The 22,367-nt window shown below is 42.1% G+C and overlaps 1 protein-coding gene across 2 annotated transcripts in view; it reads right to left on the bottom strand.

The window, feature by feature from the left end:
• The window catches only part of cpne5a (copine Va), an 87,065-nt gene that overhangs the window by 63,972 nt on the left and 726 nt on the right, over positions 1-22,367 (bottom strand). For both annotated transcript variants that reach the window (XM_084918380.1, XM_084918381.1), the window contains exons 2-5: positions 9,735-9,775; positions 8,852-8,898; positions 1,590-1,693; positions 448-487 (exon numbers count right to left, since the gene is read on the bottom strand). In XM_084918380.1, the coding sequence (XP_084774506.1) occupies positions 448-487; positions 1,590-1,693; positions 8,852-8,898; positions 9,735-9,775 (232 nt within the window). The remainder of the gene's footprint in view (positions 1-447; positions 488-1,589; positions 1,694-8,851; positions 8,899-9,734; positions 9,776-22,367) is intronic.

Genomic DNA, 22,367 nt, shown 5'->3' with positions numbered 1-22,367 from the left:
TGCCATTTTAAAATAAATAGATACTGTTTAGAAAAATTGTCGGCTGTCTTGGAAATCAAAATTCGCAGCTGCAAAGAGCACCACGGCGCACACAGGGAAATGTGTTGAATAGCTTTGATAATGATGTGCAATGCTTCATTTCTCATTTAAAAGAAAAAAAAAGTAATGAGTCTATGCCAGATGCAAATGAAAGTTTGATTATTATCGCTCCAGAGGAATAATATAGCTCATTTTAGCTGATGAAAGACTAAAAAAAAGTCATAATAATAACAAACAACATTTTGGCAGATGAAGCACAATTCACTCATTATTTCTGAATATATTTGAGCATTTAGATGCTACAAACTTTGGTTTGCATAGAACCTAAATATCACATGCACTGACGACTGAAGGGTTGTGTATGAAGGAAAGCTGAGCTCCCGACTCTTAGAAAAGTTTTTCACTTACATGCTTTGCCAGATCTGGACTTTTAGAATCAATATCATACCTGAAATCACAAAGAGACCACAAATGGCAGAGGTTAGTGCGTGGGCACGACAACAGAAGATTTTTTTTGTGCTGGTGCTAATTAAAGGAAAGTGACTGCGGTGTGGACACTTTTTGTCTGTCAGTCACACACCGGGGGAGAGCCGCCTAGCCCCAAAAAAAAAGAAAAAATGGGGAGGGGGGAAGAAACACTTAAGCAGTAATGTGACAGTTAATTAAGGAAGTCATTCTATAGTTTATGAATGTAATTTCCACTCTCTGCCAGGGGGCACATACTGAAACAATCCACCAAAGGAGAGTAGGTTTGGAGCATCTGCCAGTCAAACTTAATGGAAAAATAATTAAATCTGAGCACGCCCTGCCTCCCACCTCTGTGATAAAAGAGAGATGTAAATGAGTAACACAGATTGTGAGGGAGTGCACTCCCTCCTTTACTGTCCCAGTCTTGCACCAAATTAATTCATTAAGTGTCTAAAACTCCTCAGAGACCTTCGGTGCAGTCCTGGAAACATCCTAGAAGTCCACCAGGGAATTCATGCTTTGGCGGATATGGATTTTTGTAAGAACATCTCCAATCCTGCAGGAAGAAGGGGGTGGAGAAATTATCCTGATTCTGTTCTGGGAGACCTCAAAATGAAGCTGCACCTTCCTGACCCTTTCACTAGTCAGACCTTTTCAACAGAGGAACGCCAGGACAGCGGTCTTTGTGAGTTTTATGGGACTTGCTTTCAGACATTTGCTTTTCTTAGCAGCAGGGAGATTAAGGATAAAACTTTATATGAAATATTTATCACCTTATACCAATCTCCACTCAACGAATGACTACTGAGACACTGCACCAATGAATAATTCCTTGGGAGAGACTCAAGCTGATGACGAGCAAGAGAAGATAGAAAAAGAGTGACTTTGAGAGAAAATGACAGGCAGGTAAAAGGGGAGAAGGGATGATGAGATAGATGGGGGACAAGGAAGCACGGTAAGGGAGAGGATGTTAAGAAGATGCTGTGTTGGAAATAAATGAAGAACTGGAGAAGAGGGTGGCATAACTAAAAAAAAACCTCAGTGTGTGTCCTCAGAGAAATGGATCAAATAGAATAACTCACACGTCAAAGCGCAGATTCTGCTTCTCCTCAAAGAAGTAGTCCAGGATGTACTTCCTGACAAAGTCTGGGTTTAGCGTGTTGTCTATCACCTCTGTTCTCCCAAACTAGAGACAAGACAAGGTAGACGTGAACAAGAAGCTTTGAGAATCTGTATTTACTGCTCTATTACCTCACACCATCCCATCTATCATGCTACCAAACAGCCATCTGAATTAGTAGCTTTCATTGAGATCAGAACAGGAATAAAAAATCAGAAGGTTCTATCTTCTTCTTCTTCTTTACCTTTTCACATTGTGCTGGGCATGCATAAGCTTGCAGAAGGCATTTTATTGAGTCCAATTACACTAATTTTCTTTGATACCACATTCACGCCTCCATCATTCTCTAAAGCCACTTCTAGGGCAAGTGGCGTTTTTACATTTGCTTTTACAAAGGGGAACTAACAACACTCCTGCAAAAGGAAGAAAAAGTAAAGCTGCCAGGGCAGACACCAAAAACCATTACATCAGTGTTACACAGCAAGACTTTGTGATGAGGTGATGTGCTGACAAACAAATCAACAAAAATGGAAAGAGTTGCACCCTCTTCCTCGTGAGCACACACGCATTAATTGTTATCCGACATGAATAATTCAGTCAGAAAGTCAGAGAAGTGATGTCGAGCTGCATAAATAAAACATCGCCGGTAAAAAAGAGTAACCATAAACTGACACGGTGAATTAATAATAGCAGTGTTAGGGCTTAATAAGGAGATGAAACAGCGGGATTACAGACTCACACTTTTGTGATTACATCCAATGGGGTTAAGACTCAAAGTGAGTCCTAACATGAAAGCAGACAAGCCACGCTACGCGAGCAGAATATGTTGAACGGATGGACGCCGATGTTAATGCAAAGACAGTCAGGGTGGATTGTGTGAAACTTATGACAGTCTAAGAGTGTGGGTTTGTTCAAGTGTAGCCTGCCATCAGGTATAAAAGTGTGTCTAGGTCTATAAAAGTTTAACTACTTTGTGTGCATTTGTGTGTGTGTCACTACCTCCTCTCCTGCTTTTCCTGTCAAAAAATGTGAGAGCTCTGCTCCAGCAAACGCAAAGAAGGTGAAATCTGTCCCGAGCGAACAGCAGCCTATTTTTAATGACAGAAGGTGTATGTGGCAGCGGGAGGGCTATAGCATATTCACTTTGGTGCCACGCCAAATATAACAAAGGAAGAAGAATCAGCACCAGAGCAGCTAAAAAAGCCACCCGAGGAAATAACAGATCTCCCACTCCACACATTATCTCCACCTTGGCAAGTACACGGCCAACATGTAAAGCCAACGTTGCAAAGCTCTACAATTAACTGTCAAGAGAGAAAAAAAAGACCCTTCCTGCAGGGATATCCGGGTGCTGGCAGTGTGACTTCTTTCCCTTAAGTAACCCTGTACTGAAATAAATTGTGAGCCCTAACGTTAGAAGATTTATCTTGGTAAAAAGATTAACGTCAAGGAGTTTGAAAGGAATTTATGCAGGTTGTACTATGTCAGCTGCTCAGGTAAGTGAAAGTGCGAGACAGGGGAAAATCTGTCATGCACCTGGAGTAATAACTGATGAGGGAGTTGGATATTAAGACTTTAAGTCATGCTGCAGGAAAATGATGGATTGTCAGATTCATGTTGTGACCAAAAGTGAGTTAAGAGCTCACTGGTTTCTTAGGAAGCAAAACACAATGCATGTGTAACATCTGCTTTCATGTTCTTCTGTTGATGAGGTGTGTGAATGACCAGCAGCTGATGGGGAAGCTTGTCCCGTAGAAGGGTAATTGGATTACAGATGGCTGGTGGCACACTGGCTACCAACCACACTTACTCCCAGGAGAACAAAAACACATTACCTGACAGAGGGGCAAAAGAGGCACTCCGCTTTATCAATTCTGCACAGCTTGACTCGGCTGCTCGTGAAGCCAGCTGTCATCTGCAGCTGAAGACACAGGCCTATCTCCTTCAGGGAGAGGCATTCAGCCTGCACCCGCAGTTTGTACGCTCGAGGTGGGGCACTGTAACCCGAGGTGACAACTGTAGGAGACTTATCACGAATGAGCGCAACACTTGATGCTCATCCATATTTGCATGATAAAATGTTAAAAGTACTTTCTGGCTTAGGAACAGAATATTACTGCGTCGCTACCAGTACCAAGACTTGCTTTTCTGTGAGTCAAGGCCGGCAGACATTCGTTCAGAGACATAAGAGGAAAAACTGTCAAGCATCAACCTCAAGTGTTGTTAAGGCTCCAGAAAACTTTCTTAGACTTCTTTGTCTTCTCTTTGAGATGCACTTGGCAATGCAAATCTGCAATGCATGTCTGTTGACAGTAAATAGTCTCCAGTCTGCTTCTCCTCCCAAACTGCTCAGTCTCAGTAGAGTAAAAACAGGAAGTCGATCTCCTTGCCATTAGGAAACACACTGCCAACACATTGCAATCAGTCTGAGTCAGTCCATGCCAATGAGGGCTACCTTTGAGTTTTTTTACAATAAGAGACTCAATTCAACTGTATTCTGGTTATATTTGTATATAAAAGCAAGGCTGCTGAGTGCCTGTGTCACTATTAGTGGAGGAATTTCTAAACCTCTGTTTCAAATCTGTGAGGTTTTGTTTAATGTCAATTTCTTTGTATATAAAGGGCAAAATATATTAAATAGACAGCAATAAGTAGCTTTTTTCTGATTTACCAGAGTGACCATGGTATTATCACAAAACGATTGCATGCGATTGCCAACTTGATCACAAACTCATAGCAGACCAACTCCGTATTTATCGCCGTCTGGATGCACCAAAGCTACCTTAAAGACAGCAGTAGTCGCAGACCAGGTCTCCATGTTCGAAGCAACCGTATCAAAGGCAATAAGATTGCAAGTGCCTGTAGCATAATATGAAAACTGTGTGATGTTCAACAGCATCAACATGAGCAGGTAGCTGTCCAGTGAATTCACAGCAAACAAGTGTATGCACGGTGCAGACAGCACCATTGCCTAAATCGAAGAGTATTTCAAGTAGCGAGAAATCACTTAGGTGTTATAAAGGCAACTTTGGACTGTGTCCTGACCTGATTTTTCCAACATTGCTGGCTTTGAATGAAAGTCAATCTTTTTTCCAGAGTCAAAGGGTTGGCCGGCAATCGATCACAACCCTAAGAAACATTAAGACTCCGGCATAGAAGTACCAAAAAAAGGAAGGGAGAAGGGAGAGAGCTGAAGATGACGGGCATCTCCAAAAGTTGAATCTGTTCATCTGGACGTAGCGTTTTGTGGGAGAAACGTTTCGTCACTCATGCAAGTGACTTCTTCAGTCTCAGCTGGCTGCAGGTTTCCCCAAATCTTATAAACAGTAAATTTGCATAATGACTGAAACCAGCCCACTGAAGGAACAATGGGCTGGGAGGTCAGTTCCTTAATCATAATTATGCAAATTCTCATGACCATTGATCAACAACCACTGACCAAAACCCACTGATCAAAGACCACTGATCAATGGCCATGAGTACCATTCACAGAGAGTTGGGGAATGGCTGCAATCACAGCATTGTAAGATGGTGACAGATGTACCCTTAGGCCCCCTCCTCGATTCAGAGATGGTCTTTCCCTTTTCACGTAAATGGCCTCCTTGACTCTGCGCTCAAACCAGCATTCCTCCCTGTCCAGGATGTTACATCCTCATCCTTGAAAGAGTGTCCACTGGCCTGTAGGTGTAAACAGACTGCAGAGTCCTGGCCTGACGAGGTAGCTCTTCTGTGTTGTGCCATCCGCTTCGCCAGAGGTTGTTTGGTTTCCCCGATGTATAAATCCTGGCAATCCTCCTGGCACTTAACAGCGTACACTATGTTACTCTGTTTGTGTCGGGGGACCCGATCCTTGGGGTGGACCAATTTTTGGCGCAGCGTGTTTTGGGGTTTAAAAGCCACAGAGACCCGGTGTTTAGAAAAAATGCGTCTCAACTGCTCCGATACTCCTGACACATATGGGATCACTACAGGTTTTCGCTTAGGCAGCGGTTGTCCTTCTCTCCTGGATCGGCTGGAGCTTTCTTTTGGCGCCTTTCCCGCTTTGACAAAAGTCCAGCTGGGATAACCACATTTACTCAGGGCCTTCTTGATGTGCTGTTCTTCTGCCTCCCTGGCCGCTGTGTCAGTGGGGATGGTGTTCGCTCTGTGTTGTAGCGTCCTGATGACACCCAGTTTGTGCTCCAGTGGATGATGAGAGTCAAACCTTAGATACTGATCCGTATGTGTAGGTTTATGGTACACGTCAGCTTTTAGATGTCCCCCATTACTGATGGAAATCTCACAGTCTAAGAAGGCTAACCTGCCACTTTTCATATCCTCCCTGGTGAATTTGATGTGTCGGTCCACTGAGTTAATGTGATCCGTGAAATGTATTACGTCCTGAGATTTGATTTTCACCCAGGTCTCATCCACATACCTGAACCAATGGCTTGGTGGTGTTCCAGGGTAGGATAGCAAAGCCCTCTTTTCCACTTCTTCCATGTACAAATTGGCCACGATGGGTTAAACTGGGCAGCCCATGGCACACCCATGTTTCTGCCTGTAGAACTCACCCTTGTATGTGAAGTAGGTGGAATGAAGACACAGTTCCAAAAGCCAACACACTTGGTCAATGCTGAGAGTGGTCCTGTTGCTGAGGTTGGTGTCATCCTGTAATCTCTTACACACTACCTCCAATGCTTCTGTGACTGGGATGCAAGTGAAGAGAGATGTCACGTCGTACGAGACCATGGTTTCATCTGCCTCCATAATGACATCTCTCACCTTCTCAACAAAATCCAGGGTGTTCTGGATGTGGTGTTCAGAGCTGCCCACCAGCGGGTTGAGGATCGAAGCCAGAAACTTGGAGATGTTATAGGTGACCAAGTTGATCATGCAGACAATCGGTCTTAAAGGTGCACCCTGTTTATGTATTTTCGGTAAACCATACAGACTTGGTGTAGACTCCCCTGGGTACAGCCTGTGGTATGAGGTCCGGTCAATAGCCTTGTCTTGTTCTAACTGCTTCAGACAGTCTATCACCCTCTTCCTGTAGCCACTTCCTGGGTCTCGTTTCAGGGGCTCATAAGTATTTTCATCACTGAGTAGTGACAAAATCTTCTCATGATAGTCTTTCTGGTTTAGCAATACTGTGCACCTACCCTTGTCTGCCGGAAGGATGATAATGTTGTGCCTTCCTCTCCTCCATGGTGATGTTGGATGCTGGGGGCTTTGCATTGCTGAGACAGGCCGAAACTTTCGTCCGTAGTTGCTCTGCTTCCACTTCTGCAATATTGTTGATGACGGGCAATTAAGAGCAGTATTGACCTTCTAATGCTCTACTTTAAGAAGACTGAAATGTCAATGTGTTTCTTTAAAACTTGGTAGGTCTGGTATTCAGACATATAAACCAAATGTATGTGTGTGTGTTGTCATGCAAAGGTAAGATTTATTTTCTTTCATCTACGGGGGCCACTGCAGGATTTATGATCTGTCCAAACTGCATGTCAGATGGTCTGCTACCATCAGAAGCCCCTTAAGCCAGCACCACTCTGAAGTCAGATAAGGGGTGTCTGTGTCACACATTATCTGTCACTTTTGGAGATCAACAATCTGACATTCACATCCACTTCAAACTGTGATCAGCCACTGCGTAGAGCCCAGGTTTGTACAACCTTGTATATCGACTTCCCCTCCTTCAAAATGCAACACCAACGTCAATGTCTCTGTGGAGGAAATGTCTGGAGCAATACACCATCTCATCATCTCATCACCATTTTTCTAGCGATCCACCAGTAATTTCTTAGAATTGTTTGAGTTCATATCCTGAATGTAAAAAAAAACGAATGAACAGGACTACTTGGGCATAGAATCGACAATTTTCTGTTTCGAATGTAGTGAAAATTTCCTCCATCTTTCATCCTGCAAATGGCTAATTCTTACTAATGCTAAATTTATTTTGTCCGTGGCACCTGTGGGGGTGTTTTATGGTTATGATCCTGGACGAGCCATTCATACAGTGAAAAATATTATTTAAAAAGGCAGATGGTATGCTTTGGAGCAGTGGAAGAGCTTTTGGTGGTTTATCACCCTGTCTCCTTGCCCACAGTGCTTTTTCAAATGGCCTGTTTGCCACACTGTTTCTGGTAATTCTTGTTGATCCCTGATGTGGTTTCTCGTGTTATTTCTCACCTGTTCTTTGTGGTACTCATATTTTACTCATATTATCCAATCTGCTGGTAATCTTTCTGGGTCTGCTTGTGTTACCTCTGTTCTCAGTTCAGTTTTTGTTTTTACTTTTAGACAATATAATCAAACTATGGAGAGCTGATGGAGCATTTCCCAATCTACAATCTAAAAGATGTAATTTGTGATTCAAATAAACATTTGACCTTTTCTCTGAACTCATTTCACATCTCTTCTTTGTAGTTTCTCTAAGCTAAAAAAGAGCAAGGGAAAAATAGTGGAGTGTAAAGCCATTTATACTGAGGTTCACACAGCAGCTAAGCAGAGTGGCTACAGGTATAGATTATTCTTTAGGTTTGACAGTCAAACTGAGATCATTGCTGCTTATACCGTTATATTTTATGAAATAAAGAGTAAAATTTGGTGATACTTTAACTGTTTAGCTACTAATTTGTCCAGTGAATCCTGAAATCCAAGTTATCAATCTGTGCGGTACAACTGAAACACATTTTTGCCTTTTTGGAAGCAAAAACTCAACAAAACTATTTTGTTTTTATTGGGGTATCAGATCTTTCCCATTTTAAATCTGAAGTCACACCACTCACCGTTCAATCCCAATCGATTTCAATGTGTAAGCAAAGAGACTAGTTCGACTGCCTTAGATCAAAATAATAAGAATTGATTTAATTTAAGTTGCAGTTTCAGTGTATGCCTTTAATTTGTGATTACAGTGTCACATAACAATTCCAGACGGGCCTAATGTCTTACTGCAACCTCTGTCTGCTTTGATCAGAGGGGAAGCCAGAGGGGACAGCGACACAGAGGAAAATCTTTAATGATACATGTAGCTGCCACCTTAATCAGTCACAGCTAACACAGTGCTGATCAGAGCACCAGCATTTACAAGGTCAGTCAATTGCAAGTGATTGGCACTCACAGCATTTACCTTGAGACAGAGGAGGGTGGGGAGGGGGTAAGCGGGATAAACAGAGTAAGATGTCACGGAAAAGAGACGGACTGATTGAGTTGTGTTGACAGGGAAACGGTGTGATCGCTTACCTCTCTCCACTGTTTGGTCTCTACGCCCTGGGTGTACAACACAACCACTGAGAAGTGATGAAGAAGGATGAGATAGCAGCGAAGAGAGAGGAAAAATGCACAACAGAAGAATACGTCACCAAACAATCTCAATCAAGAATCCTGCCTCTTCAAATTATGTTTGTTTTGTTCCTTCTTTGCTGACATTCATGATTAATTATCTTGCCACGCCCTGACAACATAATGAACTGCCAAGCTTGATGGTTCTAGGTATGCTGTCCACAATCAAAAAAGAAAATCAAGATAGAGAGCCCCTGAACACAGCGACACCCATGCAATCAAAACACAATTTCTTCATTGTGGGATTCTCCTGATTCCCATTAGATCTGGCGACTTTAAATGAAGCTGGGGCGGGTGACTACCACATGACCTGTCATATATACCGAGGTTCAGCTTCAGGTGAATACAAAACAGGGTGTCAGTGCTATTTTCCCAGTAGCTTATTTACACAAAGGGCTTTTACCTCCTCCCTATTATGTTAAATGTCTCCCCCTCCATTCTCTATCCTGCAGGGAGTATCAAAGAAAATGCCTTTATGGCGTTTCCCCATGTGTCTCACCAAAAGATAGCCATTTGTATTCAAAGGCTGGCGTTTACACCCTGCATGCATTAAGGTACTTTAGCTCTCAGCAAGGAAAGGTTGTCACATTATTGTGCAAATGATATGCAGTTATTGAAGGAACACTTTGAAACAGCGCAGTAAACTGAATCAAAGTTAAGCTCAGCAAAAATAAAAAGTGAAGCTTTGTAAATGGAGACGAGGTGTCAGCGAACCATATTCTGAGCAAAATCTCCCGCAGGAAAATCTAAGCTGCAATTATCATCGTAAAAGCTGAGAACTTACAAGGGTCAGATTTGGAGAAAGTGTCTCGGTCCAACAGATTCCTGTAAGAGAAGAAAAGAGTTGCACATCAAAATGTGAAAACAGAGTCCTGCATGTGTGTGTGTATATGCAATTTCCGTTTAAGACTGCAGGGCAACAGCTGTACACAATACAAAAAATGCTTCTTCTTTCATGCTGTGAAATCACTGAATGCCATATGCAAAGAGCTACAACATAATTGCACGGTAATTCAACAACCATACTCAACTTCACACAAACCACACCGCCCCGTGGGATATCATTTCCATGTGAGCACAATAAAGTGCAGTGGAAAGAGACAGAGGTAACAGGCAGAGGTGCCTTTCAAAGAATGGACACTACCTATAAAAGCAGCCTGTCTCTACAGTGCACTCAGAAACTGCAAATCCTTTTAAGAATATGTAATCCTTAAATTAAAAAATGCAGAAATGTGAGTATTAAACAAAAACATTTTTTTAAAACACCTGAAGATAGAATACCATACATTAAATGTCAGATTTCTTTTATTCGTGTAAGTTTAGTAGATAACTGTAAATCTAAAAATGATGCAAAAAAAAAAAAAAACAAGTGGCATTAAAAAAAACGCTCAAGAAACAGATAAACAGTTCAAACTAGGCATATTTATGGCTGGGTAATATATTTAATTGTACACTCAATCACAGTTTTAACTTTCAAAGATTATTAAAATAAGATAATCAAGTTTCACAATAATTTGCTTCTTTTTGTCTTGTTTTAGAAATCCTGTGCATCTTCCCCTTCACAATTGTGCCTGCACCCATTCCTATAAAAAAAAGCCCTAGAGAGCAGGCATTTTTAGCTCAGCTCAAACCCGAAGGACAAAAAGACAGTCTTTGAGCAATGGGAGAGGATAAAACAGCTGCTCGGAAACATTTTGGCTCCAAGTAATCTGAAAAGTAGATGCGGACACAAAAAATTGTCAGGGCTCTGTGTGCGGGCAGGCGGAGAGGAGGATCCAAACGCAGGACTCGAACACTGAATAGTAACTCAAAAAAACCTCAGCTTTATTCACTGGCAGAAAACAAAACAAACTGAGCAATGGTACTGCATACGAAAACACTGACCACAAAAACACACAGGCATAATCCGAAGGTACGACGCGACACCAAGCACGGGAAAACACAGGGCTTATATACACAGGGTGGTAATGAGGGAATGGGAAACAGGAGGGAGACAGAGCTGGGAGAGATCAGGGCTAACAAGACAGGGGGAGCAAAGCTGCACACACTAACATAAGACAAAGACTTTCACAATAAAACAGGAAACATGAATCACTACTCAAAGACACGGACTCAACACAGAGAGGCAGACAGAAAATAATACATGAAACTCAAACAATACATGAGACAACAAATCCTGACCACGAATAAACAGAAAGATAGAATTCTAATAATAATCGACAAAGCACAAGAGGAACAAAACGATCATTCAAAAAATAAACCAAAACATAATAAACTCAAAATGCTGGGTCGAACCGACCCAGAACCGTGACAAAAATAATACAATTTGTGCTCAAAGTTCAAATAATGCCTGATGTTTTAAAAGTTAATAGATAATCATGTTAAATAATCCAGATCTCAGCACTGACCAAAATAATCATGATCACAGCTTCTCTTTAGCACCCATGTACAAACCAATGAGCAGCCTTTATTGATACTGAGCACAGCACCCAGCTTTCCTCATATGTACATGACAACGCAGAGGAGAGAGTGTGGCAATTAACAAGTTAGCAGCTCTGTCGCAGCAACAGAGTGAATGTAAGGTGTCCAAATGACTCAGGCCAGGAACCAACAAGCTACAAAACAGACTACATATGAGAATTGAATTTATTTAACCATTCAAACCAATATCTTAGACTGAATGAGTCCATCACTATCTGGTGGCCTGTAGTATTTTGCACACGCTAAACTCTCTAAATAAAGCATTCACGCTTTCGTGAAAGATCTATCCAGTTTGCTAACACCGATCATCTAGGGGTGCAACGATACTCGTATCGATATTGAACCGTTCGATACAGTGCTTTCGGTTCGGTACGCATATGTATCGAACAATACAAAAATTTTTATTTGTTTTATCAACTTTCCTTCTGACGATGCTGTCTGTGTTGAGCGCTCAGTGGATCTGCGCTCGACAGTGCAGTCTAGGCGGAGTAGTCGAACGCAGATTCACTGAGCGCAGGGCAAGCTAGAGAGACAGAAGTTAGCTCTCGTTGCAACATGGCAAATTGAACCTCCCCCACCCTAATTCAGATGTGGCGTTTGGAACTATTTTGGTTTTCATGTGACGTATGACCCTGAAGGTAAGCGTGTCATGGACAAAAGTAAAACAGTATGTCAGATGTGCCACACAATGCTCAATTACATTGGTGGAAACTAATGTGTTAGCGCAGTTAGCTCGTTAACGTGTTGGCCGTCCAGCCCCACGCACGGGGCGATCCGCGGTAGCTCGTTAACGGAGATTTGCCGTGTTGTGGCGTTAACGTCATTTCAACGAGATTATCGCTGACAGCACTAGTGGGAACACAACGAATATGACAGCACATTTACGCCGACATCATCCTAGTGCAAAGACAAGTGGAAGCAGACAAAAACAACAAGCACGCATGCTACAAACTTTACCCGAGTCATTTAGACAGCCGTTAGCACATGATTCTCCTTATGGGGACCTGATATGTTTAATATGCTGCTGAGAATATACTCCAGAAGAAGCGTATAGTATAGCTTTTATTTTGGAAAGAGACATTTCTCTGTAATAAACTCTCTTTTCCAAAGATGAGTGATTTCTCGATCAGATAGATTTTTTTTATTACTTTGTTGTTTCAGCAACATTAAATTTAAAAACTGTACTTTTGAATTAAAATTATTATAATTATAATTATAATTATAATATAATAATTAATTATTATTATTATTTTTGTATCGAAAAAATATCGAACCGTGACACCAAAGTGTCGAACCGAACCGAACCGAACCGTGAATTTTGTGTATCGTTGCACCCCTACGATCATCATCATCTGGCACCTTTTCAAGCAGCCACGCACTCTGATTGGCTTATTGACTCAATCCAGATAAGAGGCGCAATCAGCAATAATATTATTCATGTCATCCTTATTTTAAGCTAAAACCCTGAACATTTTCCCTTAATATGTTCCCTCTGTGCAAATTCTAATAAGGTAGGCATCACCTTTACAACATAAAGCAATGCTATCATCATTTACCATTTTAGATGGAAGACATGTTCCCAATGTTTTCAGGGATCTCATTAGCATATCTGTAAAGTGCAAAAGCTTGTGCCGCTAAATAACTTGATCGCAATTCAGAAAAGTCCTCTTCCCTTCAGGGGACAGCAGAATTTCAATGAATATAGATGAGGGTTCAGGACTGAATCCAAGCAGCAGGGCATCGTTCGTGTACATGTAATTCCCCATTCCTGGACACAAAATCTTCTGTGACAGGGAAACGTGGGGAAATGACAGATGCGGTGTTATTGGGTATTAGCCTTGGGCTGACCTGACTACAGTTGGACGATTGTCAGTGCAATTATCATTGGAAGTAACAAAGCCATCCATGACTAACCGCTTCTTTGTATCCACCTGTTACTGTCTGGCATCCATTACCCTCAAACAATTAGCTTGTCCATCACCTTATCCCTGCTCTCAGAGCAGACAAGAGTGGAAAACATGACATCCTCTTTTAGTTTTGCTCCATGTTCCTGTAGAGCACAAGCCTTCGTTTACCTGGCTAAACCTTAATTTGTTTTTGCCGAACATTTTTATTCCAGAAAGAAATGATTAGTATACAGATTTATACGCCTGTACAAATTAATCCAGGAGCTTAATGTGCGCATGGCCAGAGTGTGCGCATCAGTGCCGTAGGACGGGTATTAACATCTCAGATAATCCGTCTGCTTTCACTGAAGTAACGCTGCCTATTTCAAAAGTTAACTCCTTCTCTTTGCAAATCTCAGTGGGATAAGAGAAGATCATTATCCCGAAAGCCGATGTAGGAAAAGTTTGTTGATGAAGATGAAGTTCATTGAAAGTAGGACAAAAGTAATTAGATACAGCTATTTTTCATTCACACCATTTCATGTATCCGCCTGCTTTCAGATCCCAGCGCTTTTGTGATCACTATGGCCATCTCATTTAAAAAACATGTAACGAAAACAGCAAACTCTCCTTTTTTCTCTATTGCTCTTGATGCCGTCACCTTCATTAAAACTTTGATTGCAATAATCTCTTCTTTCTTACTTAAGTTTTTCATATTTTAGTGCGCCTGTAGTAAGAGTCAGCAGTGCATTATTAGATGTTTAACAAGAATAAATTCAATTTCGCTGGAGAAAAAAAGCAGAATATAATCTTAATAGCTTTCTTTTCTCTGCCTAATCATCCCTCACAAAGTGATGTTTGTTTATTTGGCAGTGAATTAAGCTCATAGTTATTGGTTATGCACACTTCAGTTGATAAATACAATAAGCCACAACCAGGAATTTCTGTAAACGCTGAATTAGCATCGGCCCAGAAATGCACGAGCTCTTAAATCAAATCTACAAACTCTCTCTGCTGGTATAAATGTGTCAAAAGGCGCTGTAGTTGATAAATGGTTTCACTGAATGCCCAGTGTGAAGGAGATTTGACCTCTAAAGCATGGCTGGCTGCTGAACTCTAATTAAAAAAGAATATATTAGGAAAACGCTCCCTCTCAGTCAGATCCCTGGAGATAATTTAGCAACTCCATGGTCCAAGGGGCTTATTATTAAACTAAGAAATGTGGAATTTAATTCCCGTGCCCACAGTGCCTTATTGTCACCAGTGCCTTAAGTCTCCTCTGCTTCCTTAAAGTTGTCAAAGTCCTAATTGGCAAGTTGGAGAAATGGTATCTAATTCAGTGGAAAGTGGTTTAAAATTGTCCTGAATCTAACTGGCCAATGAGCTGCTGCCTCATTGGTTTTTACGAGGACATGACAAATGAGAGCCTGAAAGTCAAGTAAGACTGATTTACAGGAAGAAAACTCTCCATAATACATTAGAGACGGCGGAGGAAGCCGGGAGGTCAAACAGAAGGATGGTTTGCATTTCAAGTCTTCTCTGTCACTTCACTTTCTATTCTGCCTCATGGCTCGCTCTCTCTTTTGACAGATGACAGACCTCGCCTTTTCCATTACGGATCATGGGGTCCGTGGGACTATTTCCTGTCTAACAAGCCCTTGAGCAGATGTAAAGGGTCAAAAGGTCAGAGAACAAAAAGGGGAACGTATATAGTGCTACAAAGAAGAGGAATCCCATTATGTACAGTGAAATATTCAGCTTTTCCTTAAGGGTAATAAATTTTTTATAGCGCAAAAATTATGTATAGCATACCATATAGCAAAGCTCATCAGATAGCATGCATACAAAGGAGAACCTTCTCTGAGATTTAAGCAGGAATGTATGTGTGGCTTTGTTTTGCTGCATTTTGTCTGTATTTGGAGTCACGATCAGCGATACAGGGTAATGTTGCTTTTGTCGAGAGCTCTAAAACCTCCCCTCTGTTACATTAGACACACAATCTGGTCTCCTTATTAGTGAAACGCACATCTGATGTCTTTCACTGTGATGGCACCAGGTGTCTTCTTTTCCTCCATCTGTTTAATTATTCAGTTTCTGCTTCGAATCTCTCCAGGTCGACATACCTGCAGCAGAGCACTCCCTGGGCAGCCATCTCACAGGGAGTGACAGGATCTCAGTCATAAACCTGCTCTTCTGCTCGTGTAATAAATGAGAAAGCACATGCGCTGCAAATCCCTGTATCAGGTTGGCTTTTGCCATGTTGCTAATGTCCGATCTGGGAATAATAATGTTGCTAATTGCATACTGTGACAGCCCAGGGTTTGTGCAGAGAAAGATTCCTTTTACAAGAAGGGGAGGGAAATACAGACTGATATTATAGGGCTTATAACTCTTGGCAGAGCACTTTGCACTGAGTCTAGTGTGAACTTGCGGCAATCCAAAAAAAGCACCAAGCTGCAGGCATACACTATCCAAATCAGCTACAAAATGGCAATATAAAGCACTCTGAATTGTACTCTAGGCACCACACTGGGCACAGTAAAGAATCAGCTCATGCATATTTTGGCAACTGATCATTTAAACAGAGAGAAGACACTCTGCATGCATTCTGCTAAGTGTGGAGTGAAAAGAAAAGTGATGATGATCATTTACAAAGAAATGATATCACTAATTGAGGTTAGCGAAGCATTAGAGAGCTGCGAGCGCACCTTATAGTGTGGAAATAGAGAACTGTGGCTGCGTAATTGGTGGTGGACACATGTTGAGCATCAATAGGTGAAAGCAACACACAGCAGGTGGGTGGTGGTAAACCGTAATGAGCGTGAAATGAGAAACACTAACTAATGCCGGGAGAAAAAAAGACGTAAGACCAACTTGTGACACACGCCTATGCACTCAAACACACACTAATTGACTGGGTTGGAAGTAAGTGTTCCATGTTTCTCAACAAATATCTTCCTCTATTTAATTTTATGAGATAAACGCTGTAATAAGCATGTCCATATTAGAGCCCGAACAGCATAGGGTTTAAAGACCAGTACCCACCGATATAGCACACAATATATTTTTACTTTCAGACACAAAAAAAGTTTATTGCGAGTAGTTATTTGCCTGTTTATGCTCTGCCTAACTGCGCTCGGATCAGCTGATGGTTAAGTTGCCCTCTGGTGGACATACTATGCGATGACAACAGTCGGAACATGGTTGAAGGGTGTTTCTCCCAACTGTTCCTTACTTTTATTTTTCATTTATCAGCTGTTATAAATGTTTATGCTGATAGTTCAGCAAACTGCTAATACTGTATATGGCCCTAACAAAAAGACAAAAGGTTGTGCTACAGACTTCAAGATTTATTTACTGGGAGTGGCCAGAATGGACAGGAATAGAAGTGAGTACATCAGAGGGACAGCTCAGGTTGAGCAGCTTGAAGACAAAGCTGAAGAGACGAAGCTGAGATGGGTACTTTGGACATCAGCACAAGAGGGATAGCGGATATACTGAGCAAAGGGTGTTGAATATGAAGCTGCTGGGCAGGAGGAAAAGAGGAAAACCTCTGAAGAGATTCATGTGTGTAGTGAAGGAGGACACAGATGGTTGGTGTGACAAGAGGATACTAGTGAAATGGGTGAGATGGAGGGAGATGATCGGCTGTGTTGACTGTTAAAAAGAGCAACGAAAGAAGACAAAGAAATAGAAGAAAAGCCCTGATGGGCTCGACCCTGTATAAGCAAACCTTTCATTATTTTAACAGTCTCATCTCTGTAAGTCAACTTTTTCATCTGCATCAATCCAATCCACACTTATTACTGTTTTTATGACATCACTGATCATAAATGTGGCCGGTTGGACTGAAGGAAGCCAGGATCCCCATTCTTATTCCCAACGAAATCTTTCTTTATACCTAAACTCTGATTCATTAGTTGCCTCTCCACCTGGGGAAGAAAAGCGGTCAATAGCACAGCAGCAGATCTATTTAAACAAATCAGAGATGTGTGTACTGGCCCATATCCAAGGTTTCAAGGTATTCAAGACTTTATAAATTGAAATTTTAAACATCTTTTAACAATTGATTTTTTTGTTACTTTGTTGTAGAACTTTTTACTTCCTATGGCTTTGAACCTGGGTTCAGCCTACTCAATCTGCTTAAAGACTACAACCTTACATGTTCCATTTGAAAGCTTCTAACATAGAAAAACCCATTTCAGTGAAAATTTGACTGAATTCCTCCACAAGCTTATAATCATTTGCTTGGTAGCGTGTAAAAATTTGACTGATAATCCATTTCCCAATAGAGAATATTAAATATATTTGTAATTTAAAAAAAAAAAAGAAACACGCACAAAATTATGCATAGCTTTGTACCAAAAGCACACATTCTCACACATGTTGGCTGAAATGTCCCTTATGGCTACTGGATAACATGTCCACTCTGAATAACATGTCCACTCTGAATAACATGTCCACTCTAATGCAGAAACAGAAAAAATCCTCAGAGACGACAATAAGCTGACACTGAGTAGCTCGTTTAGCCCTTCAGCTAAGACTGCCAACGAGTGAAAGACCTTCAACATATGCAACGCAATGTGGAGAAATCTTCACCGAGTAACCTGTCACACTTTGTGCAAATCTGCCATCAGCTCTCATTTTCCAGACACGCTGTGATATTAGGTCAAATACGCCCTCACGACAAATCCTCCAACATACTCTGTTGACCCTTAAGTTTTTCGGAAAATAGTGACAAAAGCAGCTTGATATTTCTGAGCCACTGGGGACTGCTTTGATCTCTTATTGCTACAACACACTCTTGACTTCCCCTGTCATTCCAATCAACACTTTCACATGAGGCAGGCAACATGCAGAGTGTCATAAACCTCTGGCATGGCACTGCAATTGTGCTTCCATGGGATCCCCCTCTGCTGTCATACATCCCAAATGAGAATATATTAATAACACCGACACCACCACAAGCCAAGTGTCTGGGATCCAAATTCATTTTCACTATGTCAGGGGTTCATGCATAATTATCCGCTTCATCGGCCTGTGAGACTCGTCTGCTGCAATGTAACATCCACAAAAATGGGGAGCAAAAAAAAAAATTAAAATCTGCCTCCTCTTGGCACCCTGGTGTCGTTTAGCCTTGATCACCAAAACAGATGTGACACATCATCCACAAACACAAGCCATCCAGTAAGATAAAAGCTGCAAGCTTGCCTCAGGTCAGTCTTAACCCAGATCACAATATGAAAAGCACAAGGAAAACGCTGCAAATTGAAATTTCTCTCTTACTCAGAGAGATCTTTTATTAATATTTTATGTTCTTACACAATGCAGACTGGTTCAGTTCAAACTTGCTGCCTGCCAGAGCAAAACAAAAGCATGTTTCAACCAGAGAAACCAGGTCACAGCTTTTACTAAATGGGTATCCAAGACTGAGTGAGAGTAGCAGCTATAAGAGCTATTAACATAACAACAGCAGCGAAGTTACACACCATGCCGACACATTCAAATAAACAAACGGTTGGTTACACAGCTCGAGTCCAAATTGCTCTGCTCGAGCAGTAGCTCTTGCTGCATCGAGCAGTGACACCAAACATCCTAATCGTCCTGATGATTTCATTACGCCTTCCCCTCTGCCGCAATGATTGTCTCGGGAAGAGACCAGATCCAGAGACATGCCTCAAGTCTTCAGACTGACCTCGCGGGGACAGCAATCAGTGGCCCTGTGCGCCAGGGGAACCCCTCCTGCACAGGTTTGTCGCAAGACTGCTGGAAGTCATGTGGCCCCTGTGTGTTTCAACAGGTAATGAATCCCTCGGGTGATGAGTGGCACGGATGAGTTACCCCCCCTCCCTCCAGCTATGGAATGCATCGATTGAAGGCATTGCTACTCTAACAAATCTATGACAGCAAATGAATGGTTACAGGGAGGCACTAAAGCAACAGCAGGGAACAGAAGGGGCTGGACGAGCTTGCAGTGTCTTTGTCTTTGTGAAATAGGTGAAGGGGGCTGATAAAGTTTGTGTTCAAGCTGTCAGGTGGGAGGTGGAGCACAGTGGAAACGGAAGGCAGCTCTGTCACCCAGTTTTACTTGTAATCACCTACCTGGGTGTGCTTTGACAAGCCGAAGAGGAGCAGTAAATTTCTAGAATTGGCCTATGTTGGCAAATGGCAAGGAAATAAATAATAAACATTTGTCCTTCTGCTTGCTGGTGTCATTGGTCTATTGTGCTAAAACAATCAGAAAAAGGAGTTTACACCTCTGAAACAGCCACATGAAAGCCCTCATTCGTGCAACTTTGTTACACAACTTGCTTTCATATAAGCATAACAGACGAAGCCAAATGTTCAGTTTATAGCAAGAAACTTTTGATTAAGTATTTTAAAAAATGACCTTGATACCACTCTTGCTGTTTCCATATCCCGCCTTGAAAGCACATGAACAGTGCGCAGTAAAATCGTCTACTCACAAGTGCATATTTTTTTTGTTTTAACGAAATAGTTTTATTATTCAGTCATTTCTAACTATATAAAAAAATGTGATGCCAAAAAAGTAATCATTCAGAAGCAGGATCCCCACCACCACCCCTCCGTCGCTGTGTTCTGATAAGGGTTGTAAACCTTTGTCAGGCTTGTCGAGCTTATCAGAATGATTCCCCTCCCTTGTTACAGTCACATAAGCGTAAAGGGTAAACACAACATTTACAAATCATTACTGGATTTATATGCACATTCTGATGAGCAAACGAGAAACTGGGAGTAAAAAATCTTCCTTAAATAAAGTTCAGCGTGTCAAGCCTTTAGGGGGGGGATTTTCTTTCCTTATTTTGTCTGTGTGCAAATTTCTTCCAGCATTCATTCCTAAAAGTGGAACCACCAAGTTAAAGCCCCAGTTTCCCTAAAGTCATTGTACATGGAAACTCTGAGACAGCCTGCTAAGCTGAGATATAGAAAGGGCACATTCTGCAGTCCACAAGGATTCACATTTACTCCTTTGCTCATAATTAAAGCAAACCACACGAACAACTTACAAAACATTCACCAGAGCTGCTTTAATATTAGCTAATCAACACATTTATTACTGCCACATAAGACTTGGAGGGGTCAACATGTAAAAACACCAGGGGACAACTGGTCCTAATCCAGTAAAATGTATTCACTTGACTGTGTTTGATAAAAGGCAGATGTAGGAAAAGAGGCTACTTGAGTTTGAAGAGCCATCTTATCGCTGAGTTAGAGTGCTGTCCTCGCAGCTAAGAAGCAGATGCTCGGGGTATGGCTCACTGGTTGACCTGTGAGCAAAGCCAATCAGAGCCATAGACAGGGAACAATGTGCTATCACTGTGATATGCACTTGTTTTGATAAGCGGTTGTCTGCCTGAGTCCCTCTAGTTTGTCAGACGGGCTTGCTGCAATATTGGCAGAGGGTTATGAGAATGCCTGTAGGGCTGCACGGCACAGTTCAATTCCATGTGCGCTGCAATCTCAGAGCTCTCAGGCTTGCTAAATCAATTACACAGAGTTGTGGAGCCCGGGCTTCTCCCCTCATATAACACCAATTGTTTCTGTTTGCTTGCACTGGATAGATAAAATATACACTTCCTGATAAGTGGATAGAATAGCTGCGTGCATTGGTGTGTATTCTGCATGAGTTCAACTTTTGAGATGTCCACTGAAGCAGCTGTCAGAGGTCAGACTGCAGCAATCCCCGCAAGTCACAAAGAAGAACAGACAGCAACTGAAGCCTTTGCATCTAAAGCAGACGATGCTTCAAGGCCCCAGTGAAAGCAGGAATAAATTTTCCTTCTCCATCAAACTGAGTCCAAGAGCTAGTGTTTGGAGAGAAATTAATGACAAGGGCGCTGCAGATCAACAGAGCCTGGGGGCATCAACAGAGCCCTGGCTTAAAGCTCGGATGTCTGCAGGGAAAAAACAACAGCGTGCTCCAAGAGGGAAGCAACACAAGTCCAGCTGCTACTCGTACCAAACGCCCCACACTGGATAAAACCCACCCTAAGCTCCATGTCTGCCTCAAACGCAATCTTCCCACACACTCGAATTTACCACAGTTTTACACAGTTGACTATTTTTGTTGCATAAACAAGGGCTACAGCAGAATGCTCCCACGGGGCTTCATGCGGCTCATCATCCTCAAACAAAAATCAATCATCATCTCGTCACCTGTCCGCCCAATAAAGGTCAGCTGACACGTTTTTGAAATCTGGCTAATTAATATCCAGAATGTCACAAAAGGTCAGCTACATGCTAACGGCTTTGTTGGTTTTGTTAAGCTGTTTGATGAACTCGCAAAGGTAAGATTACAAAGCTTATTTAAAATTAAAAATCACAGTTTTAAACAAGATCGACAGTCAATTCTCCTTCCGGGCAACTCACTGAGTAAACATTGCAGACAAGGGAAGAAAACAATGGCAGCGGGGTGTTTGGCTGATAAATCTCTCCCTTGTGGTTTTATTTACTTCATTTACATGCACATAACGATGTATGTAGCCGGGAGGTGAAAAGAGCTAAATACTGTGAAACAGGGCAAAATGAGAGCTGGAGGGAGGCCACTGAAAAACAGATTCACATCACATTTTATGAGCAGCTCTCATTGAAATTGCACCTCCTGCACGCTTAGGCTCTCATATGTCTCAGCATCATACTGTACATACTGTGCGTATACCTGCAACCAGCGCTGCCCCACCCTACCCAGTCGAGCAGGCTCCTGTCACATCCGTGGTATTTTTCCCGCTGCATCTACTTTGGGATTCAGCTCAAGGCTGCTGGGAGGAAAAAACTGTTTAGTGTTCATCTTTACGTCTCGGTGACAAACTACAGTCGTTTCGGGGGAGCCTGACAAGCAGTTGCAGAGGCTGACACATGACACGCTGCCTCGGGGGAAACCTCTCGGGCACGCCAATAATAACTCCACGTCGCTCGGCATCTCCCGAGGCACGCGACTGGGCGCGTGCACAGCACACAGCGTCGTACCCGACCTGATTTATGGAAATAAGACACCAAAGTGCAAATCTTAGGGCGGAATATGCGTAAAA

This window comes from Perissodus microlepis, chromosome 20, assembly GCF_051167445.1.
Source record: "Perissodus microlepis isolate ML-2025 ecotype Zambia chromosome 20, ASM5116744v1, whole genome shotgun sequence".
In the NCBI taxonomy this organism is placed as follows: domain Eukaryota; kingdom Metazoa; phylum Chordata; class Actinopteri; order Cichliformes; family Cichlidae; genus Perissodus; species Perissodus microlepis.
The sequence above is the reverse complement of the archived record's forward strand: the minus strand, read 5'-3'. Positions and strand labels throughout refer to the sequence as shown.